Source organism: Scardinius erythrophthalmus (genome assembly GCF_964197995.2).
Source record: "Scardinius erythrophthalmus genome assembly, chromosome: 23".
NCBI classification, from domain to species: Eukaryota; Metazoa; Chordata; class Actinopteri; order Cypriniformes; family Leuciscidae; genus Scardinius; species Scardinius erythrophthalmus.
Genome location: NC_138243.1, coordinates 237,216 through 245,000, shown reverse-complemented (window position 1 = coordinate 245,000; position 7,785 = coordinate 237,216). Strand labels below are relative to the sequence as shown.

Genomic DNA, 7,785 nt, shown 5'->3' with positions numbered 1-7,785 from the left:
TCTGTGAGTGTGTGTGTCTGTGTGCGCTTGTGTGTCTGTGAGTGTGTGTGTATGAGTGTGCGAGTGAGCGTGTGTGGTATCTTTATCATGCCACTAGAGAAAGTGCTAAAAATATAAATTGTATATTAAATGCTGGACCAAAGAGAGAAAAACTGTGTGTGTGTGTGTGTGTGTGTGTGTGTGTGTGTGTGTGTGTGTGAGTGAGTGTATGAGTGCGTGTATGAGTGTTCTAGAGTGTGTAGGAGTGAGTGAGTGTGTGTGCGCTTTTGTGTCTGTGAGTGCGTGCGTGTATGAGTGTGTGAGTGTGTGTAGTATCTTTATCCTGCCTATCCTCACTATCCTGTGAGTGAGTGTGTCTGTGAGTGTGTGTGTCTGTGTGCGCTTGTGTGTCTGTGAGTGTGTGTGTATGAGTGTGCGAGTGAGCGTGTGTGGTATCTTTATCATGCCACTAGAGAAAGTGCTAAAAATATAAATTGTATATTAAATGCTGGACCAAAGAGAGAAAAACTGTGTGTGTGTGTGTGTGTGTGTGTGTGTGTGTGAGTGAGTGTATGAGTGCGTGTATGAGTGTTCTAGAGTGTGTAGGAGTGAGTGAGTGTGTGTGCGCTTTTGTGTCTGTGAGTGCGTGCGTGTATGAGTGTGTGAGTGTGTGTAGTATCTTTATCCTGCCTATCCTCACTATCCTGTGAGTGTGTGCGCTTGTGTGTCTGTGAGTGTGTGTGTGTGTGTGAGTGAGTGCGTGTGCTTGTGTGTCTGTGAGTGTGTGTATGAGTGTGTGTGTGCTTGTAGTATGTTTATCCTGCCACTAGTGAAAGTGCTAAGAACATAATTGTATATTAACTAGGGGTGGGAATCTTTTACCATCTCACGATTCGATTCGATTCAAAATCGATTTTCGATTCAAAACAATTCGATTTTATTCATAATGATTTCTAATCAGGTTTCTGATCATGATCTACTCTCATCTGCTTTGCTATACAGAATGACAAACGGAGACATTAAAGTGTCTTTTTCACATTTATTAAGTTCAATTCTCAGGGAAGTGCCTTTTATCAAAAACATTGAAAAAATGTTTTTACTTGGTACTTTTAAAGCAAAGTATTTATGATGACCCATAACGAACTTACTTCCAATATTTCCTATATTAATTTTATTAATAAAACAAATGGAAGTGATTTGGCAAGTCAACTGTAAGGTTACATTTGCCAGCATATGTCCCAACATAGCTGAGAACCAACAGGAAAATAAATGTGTGCTTGTACTAGCAGCATACTTGTAGTAAATTAATACAAACTTCAGCATATTCTGAATCTCTAGCATAGTAGCATTTAATAATAGACTTCTAACCAACATCCTCTTGTTATTTCCAATGAGCAATAATATTGCTGCAATATAATCCTTCATACAAAAAAAAACATTTTGCTGTAGCAAATTCACAAACAGTTTTCGTTCAAAAATATAGAATTATGTACCAGAAGCTATCATAACGTATAATGCTTGTGGACTTATGCATATTCTGAATAATTAGTAACATACAAAGTCGCTCTTGACTTACACAACTAAATAATAAAGAGTTATGACTTGAAATTTGCTGTATACCACAATCAAAAACAGCTTATACAAAGAAAGTGAATGAACATCTGCAGAGAGTAACTTACAGTCAAAATGTAACTTTTTGTGACTGGCATTGCACATTTGGCGCTCAGCCATCATGCGTCCGTTATGTGCGCGTCTCTGTTATGTGCACGCCACAGACTGTCCGCGCACGTGCACGTCCGCTTCAGAGTTCCGCCTTTTGCGTTCCGTCAATGTTACGATTTTTTTTTTTTTTTTTTTTTGAAAATCGATTTTTGACATTTGTGAATCGATTCAGAATCGTCCACGTCCCGAATCGCGATTCATCTAAGAATCGATTTTTTCCCCCACCCCTAATTAACTGCTGGACCAAAGAGAGATAAACTGTACTTTGATGTGCTCCTGGCGTGGAGGGCATCTGTTCCTCCGCGACCCTTGACCTCGCTGGGGGCCCCTGGTCTCTCTGAGGGCCTCCACTCATCCTCCTCTCATCTAACACCAGATCTTCTCCAGATATAAACCTGTTCAGACAAAACCATTTCAGTTCAAACTTCAGTTTTGCTCAGAAAAACTTATACATCTCCAATCTAAAGATGAGGATTTATTATTTGATACATAAAAAAGACTTTTCTAACATTGAATTCAAAATCCTGGTTCTTCACTGAATTGTGGATTTTACTTTTTTTAGTCAGAAGGGAAAGTGCAAATGATTAATAATCTGATACATAAAACTGTATTTGGCCAGAAGAGGTCAAATACAATTTAGGTAACTTACGTTGTTTGAAAATAGTTATTCGGCTAAAAAAAATACCTCAAGAAATGTTGCGCCCGTTCTATCTTATAACTGTAATACAAATCATCTCATTACGCTAAATAATGGTAGACCAGTCGTTTTGAAATGTACATGTTCGAACGCTAACCATGTGAATGAGTCTGACTCCGGATTATTCCCTCAGAGCCGCGGAATGTTTCTAAGCTTCTTCTTCTTGGGTTCCGTCCGTGCCGTTGGGAGTTTTACATTAGACGAGCACCGCTGCCCTCTAGTGATGTGGAAGCATACCGCTCATGTTTACTGTAGGAGCCATACATCGGGTTTATTAGTCTTTTGTGATATTTCTTCTTTCCTTCTATACCAGGGGTACTCAAGTTCAGATGCCAAGGGGGCCAGATTTAAACCATATTAAAGAGCAACTTGCAGGTCAAATTTATAACTGAATTAATACTTGATATTGTCTGAAGAGGTTTTTTAAAAACACATATGTAGAAATTCCTAATGAAATCTAATTGGTTGTAGAGATTTTGATGAAAATGTGCTAGGCTCTGGAATACGCCTTTCCCCCTATAGCAACGCGTCATATGACGTAGGGCGAGGTAAACATGAGCTCGCGTTCAGCCAGCGCTCTCATTGTGGGTGTAGTAGTTAGAGCAGTAGTGAGCGACAGAGAAAGTTTTAGATCGAGTTTTAGAGAAGCCATAATGGTAAATTTTTGTGTTTGTGCTGGTTGCACAAAATCCAGCCTGTCAGGACATCGTGTCCATCATTTTCCTTCTAGGAAAAACAAGGCTTTTCGTTCTTGGGTGCGTTTTGTTCAGGTGAAGAGAGCAGACTTCACTGCCGCGTCTGTCACCGTACACTCGGTCGTTTGTGGCGCACATTTCACTCCGGAGAATTATCGACCTGGAGATTTGTTGGAATCTCGGATGGGATTTCGGAGTAAGGAACATGTGAGGCTGATCACTGATGCTGTTCCCTCGGTGCACTCGATGGAATCAAGTCCACCATCAAAACTGACACCTGATTTTGGCGCGGGCGGGACTGGAGGACCAAGTGCTAACGTTAGCAGAAATTATGTGCAACAAAAACGAGCACTTAGCAGAGTAAGTCTTACTTTTAATTATTTTAACTCTTAATTTGTGTGATTTCGTAATGTTTTAGTATAATAATACAGAGAGCGGGAGAAATTATGTGCAACGAAAACGAGCACTTAGCAGAGTAAGTCTTTCTTTTAATTATTTTAACTCTTAATTTGTGTGATTTCGTAATGTTTTAGTATAATAATACAGAGAGCGGGAGAGAGACTGAGCTTTAGGACAGGTTGTCGTAATTGTCTGCCTTCTGACATGAATTTAGCAGTTTGCACAATGCTATAACTTAGCTATTGGCAGGCAGCTAACAGTTAGCCTAACTCTCCCGTTTCCCCCGCATTTCAATTCAAACTGTTCCTCCCGCCTGATTTTGTATCCCCGTAAGCTAACGTTATACTCTCCAGTAAATTGCAAGGTCCAAATGTATTACTCAATATGTAGAAATCCCCTAGATTCGATTTGAGGTTGTTTTTAATTCATGAAATAACGAATTGTTGTAGCTCCCTGGGACATTATAATGCTGGTTCTGCAAACAAGCCACAATTGTACAGAAGGCATTTGTTTGAAAGCCATTTATCCATGTCAGAGGTGACCTGCCATGTTTCAAATGATCAAATTCTAAAATGCTTTTAGTAATGTGTTTGAATGAAGGTTTTTGACATGTCAGAGTTGCTTTGGATTTATATTTCTTTTTTATTTACTGATTTATTACTGATCCAGTTGGTAACTAAGTTTGTATCCTATTTTATTGTGTGATTTTGCTATGTTTTCAGATTTTGGCAGAGAGTGCAGCCAGTAATGAAGTGATAGATGCACCTAGCACTGTAGATTTTGAAGATGCAGAGGGCTTCTCTCTACACAATACTGAACCATTAGTCCTTCATCGTGGGTCACAGTGCAACATCAAATGTCTGCAACATTCATCAGGTAGTGTAACTTGTATGTATCATTAGCTGTATGTGGCACAAACATTTACAAATTACTTCTAATGGTATAAAGAAGACATTTCATACTGGACTGTAGTGTTGTGGCTGTGCATGTGTTGTGACCACTGACTATGTGATGTTGTGCAACTAACATTAATCTATGTTCATCTTAGCTGTTCAGGTAAAGCCTGAAATGGTTAGTGTGGGGACTCAGACTGAATGGTTTGAGCAACAAACATCAACTCCACTGGCCAGTTCGGTCCAAAGTGAGGACGAATCATCCTCTGATGTCATGGACCATTCTGATCTGTCATGGATCCCAGACGAGGAGATTAGTAGTGAGACATCTGATGAGGAGAATCCAGAAGAGCCAATACAGGAATCCCTCAATGACCTCAAGTAAAAAAAAAATGAATACCTATTTTTATTGTGATTTTGTGTCCACAAATTGTCACTGTCAGCATTAATGAGCATTCTCCTTTTCTTTTTCCAGTGTGGCTGACAAGTTCATTGTTTGCCTAAGCCAGCTGATGTGTCTGTTCACTGTTTGCTCGGTCTGTTGTGGAGAAACCCAGGGACAAATAGAGTTCCAGGAAGGGACTTACATAAAAATCAAGCAGGTAAGAGAATATTTTTGAACTGTTTGTCTGGAGTTTAATCATGGCCTTACCCTGGAAATCCAGAGGAAGTGTGAGTGACTTTGAATTTGGTCTGTGTTTGTACTATATACATTAATGGTATTAGTAGTTGTATTAATTTCCTGTTTCATATACATCGGTCAGGCCTGCACAGCATGTGGCTATCAGCGTTACTGGCAGAATCAAAATATGCTGCACCGAAACATGCCAGCCTGCAATCTTCTACTCAGCGGTGCCATTCACTTTTCGGGCTGCTTGGCTACTCAGACCATCCGAATGCTGAAGCTGTTTGGGCTGCAGTGCATCAGTGCCAGCACTTTTTTCCGCCATCAGCGCCTCTACACAATTCCTACCATCGTGCAGGCCTGGCAGAATGAGCAGAGAGGGATCATCAGAGAGCTGAAGGAGATTGGGGGTGGACTGATCCTCTCTGGTGACTGCAGGTATTATGATTCGGCTCTTATTGCGGATACAGAAAACAGGCCAACACAGTATTAACAGATACCTAAAGTGTCTGTGATTTTTTTTTTTCCATTAACCAAAAAAAACCTGTCTTTTATATATTTATAGATCAGACTCTCCTGGACATTGTGCCAAATATGGAACATATTCCTTGATTGAAGACCGAATAAACAAGGTTTTGGATCTTCAACTTGTCCAGGTAGGTTAATAATATGCTAGACACATAAATCAGGTGTCAGGTTTAAAAGCTACTGATATGATCAAATCTTTTTTTTTTTGTTAGAGCTCAGAGGTCCCAAGCAGCACCTGGTGTGAGATAGAGGGTCTGAAGCGCAGTGTGCGGTTCCTGAAGGACCAAGGCATGCAGGTGTCAACCCTAATAACTGACAGAAATCGGCAGGTAAAGATGCTTGTACAGACCAGAATAGATAGATGGATCTCTATATCATAATATCTACTGTAAAACTATACTGTGAACTTGAAGTAAATGTTCTCATTCTTAATGTGTTGCATATTATAGGTTGCTAAGTGGGTCCGTGAGGAGTTGTGTCCAGAAGGAACGAGGCATTTCTACGACATCTGGCATATTGGGAAAAGTATGTAACGTAATGTCGGTGCCGTAGTTTTGCTTAGTTTGGATGTTATTTGTGATTTCTAATAGCTTTTTCAATATTTCACGTTTCTGCTCTGGAACAGGTCTACAAAAAGCACTGGATACTGTGGCCAAGGAGAAGGATTGTGAGGACCTGAAGCTATGGAGACCCGCCATCATCAACCATTTATACTGGACTGCGTCTTCCACCCCAAATGGCGATTCTGATAAGATGGAGGCCAAGTGGCAGAGCATGCTGAACCATGTTCAGGATATACATGAACACAGCTACCCTTCATTTCCGCAATGTGCACACCCACCTCTGGAAGGAGAGGGAAGAGACAAGCAGTGGCTTGAACCAGGTACAATAGACTGTACAATTGGGGTCAGAGGTCACATTTGCATTGTGCTTGTCAAAGATTTGTTTGAGTATACTACTAATTGCCTAATAATAATAATAGTACTTATAAAATACACTGTTTTTTACAGGATCAACAGCTGCGATAAAGTTGGAAAGTGTTGCTTCCAGAAAGGCCCTGCTGAAGGATATTCGACAGCTCTCACCACAACACCAAACATTTTCCTTGGAGGCATTCCATTCACTCATGCTGCACTTTGCGCCAAAGCACACCGGCTTCTCTTTTCTTGGAATGTACAGCAGTCTGTTGACTTGGAGAGGGCCATGCTCCTGCCTGAAGTTGAGGTATGCTACCTGCAGTGAAAACGGGTTGAGGCAACACGCATCAAAGCCGGGATGGAGCGTCAGGCAGGTAATATCCGTGGTCGGAACTAAACCCTCAACTACGGCCCAATAGGCATCCACCTCTCGACAACACATGCTGTCCACCGCCGACGTCATAGACTCGCAATGTCCGCACAAGCACCTAACGTTAGCCAACAAAAAGCCATCAGAGAGACATTTGCCTCTCTCCCTCCCTCTTGCAGGCAAAACCGCGTAACTTACTGGATTTTTATACAGATATGATTGTTAGACTGTTGTTATTGTAGCTTAGGTATTGTCATTATTTATGTTATGGCATGGTCATTAGTCAATGTAGCTAGTGCTAACCAGCTTGGATGGACTGCATAATCACTGTCTCAGCGTTCGAATCGTAGGTTGTAGAATATGAGAAGACAAAACGTTGCTGTCTTACATTAAGACAATCTAAATGGATGTTTAATCAAGAACAAGGTCGAACGTATGTTTGCTAAAGCAGATTTATTGCATAACATCAAGGTACTAGCCCTACAGTAGATGAACCAGCGTTAGCCACGGTGCTAACTTGCACTCACCAGGTCACTTGCCCTATTCGCCACTGGTTTTCTTGACACCACAACTCTACTTCTCTCCTCTGCCCATTGTTCCTTCCCCTAATCTCCCCCTCCTGGCCTCTATCTCGCCTAGGAGGCTCATAATTATATGCCTGTGGGCCATCATAGGCATGCTCGTCGGAGAACTCGGTTTCTTCATTCACATCCATTGTAATTTGTAACCTGAGCTCTTTCACTGCAATCCATTTTTCCCTGTTGTTTGAATCGACCGCTCTCCCTCGCGCTACGTCACGACTCTCGCTCGTCACGCCCATTTTCAGATGCGGAAGTAAAATTTTCTCACAAAAACGACTCCAGAAGCCACTGTAGCGTATTTATAAATTTTTTTTTAAGAAAATCTAGTTCCTACATTATTTTTCTATACATTGACTTGTTGGGTCTTCTAACCTGCAAG

The 7,785-nt window shown here is 41.1% G+C and overlaps 2 protein-coding genes across 2 annotated transcripts in view; one reads left to right on the top strand and one right to left on the bottom strand.

Annotated features, from left to right (window-relative positions):
* LOC308684189 (uncharacterized protein) overlaps positions 1-2,564 on the bottom strand; it is a 128,543-nt gene extending 125,979 nt beyond the window's left edge. The window contains exons 1-2 of the mRNA XM_081355307.1: positions 2,496-2,564; positions 1,966-2,096 (exon numbers count right to left, since the gene is read on the bottom strand). Of these exons, the coding sequence (XP_081211433.1) occupies positions 1,966-2,056 (91 nt within the window). The 5' untranslated portion in view covers positions 2,057-2,096; positions 2,496-2,564. The remainder of the gene's footprint in view (positions 1-1,965; positions 2,097-2,495) is intronic.
* Positions 2,565-3,189: 625 nt separating this feature from the next.
* Positions 3,190-6,874, top strand: LOC308684188 (uncharacterized protein; the record flags this gene model as incomplete). The annotated part of the gene is made up of 10 exons (XM_081355306.1): positions 3,190-3,453; positions 4,215-4,368; positions 4,541-4,766; positions 4,861-4,987; positions 5,150-5,448; positions 5,576-5,666; positions 5,751-5,867; positions 5,988-6,063; positions 6,164-6,421; positions 6,549-6,874. The coding sequence occupies exons 1-10, from the start codon at positions 3,277-3,279 to the stop codon at positions 6,872-6,874; spliced, it is 1,851 nt and encodes a 616-aa protein (XP_081211432.1). The 5' UTR covers positions 3,190-3,276.
* Between the last annotated feature and the right edge of the window lie 911 nt (positions 6,875-7,785).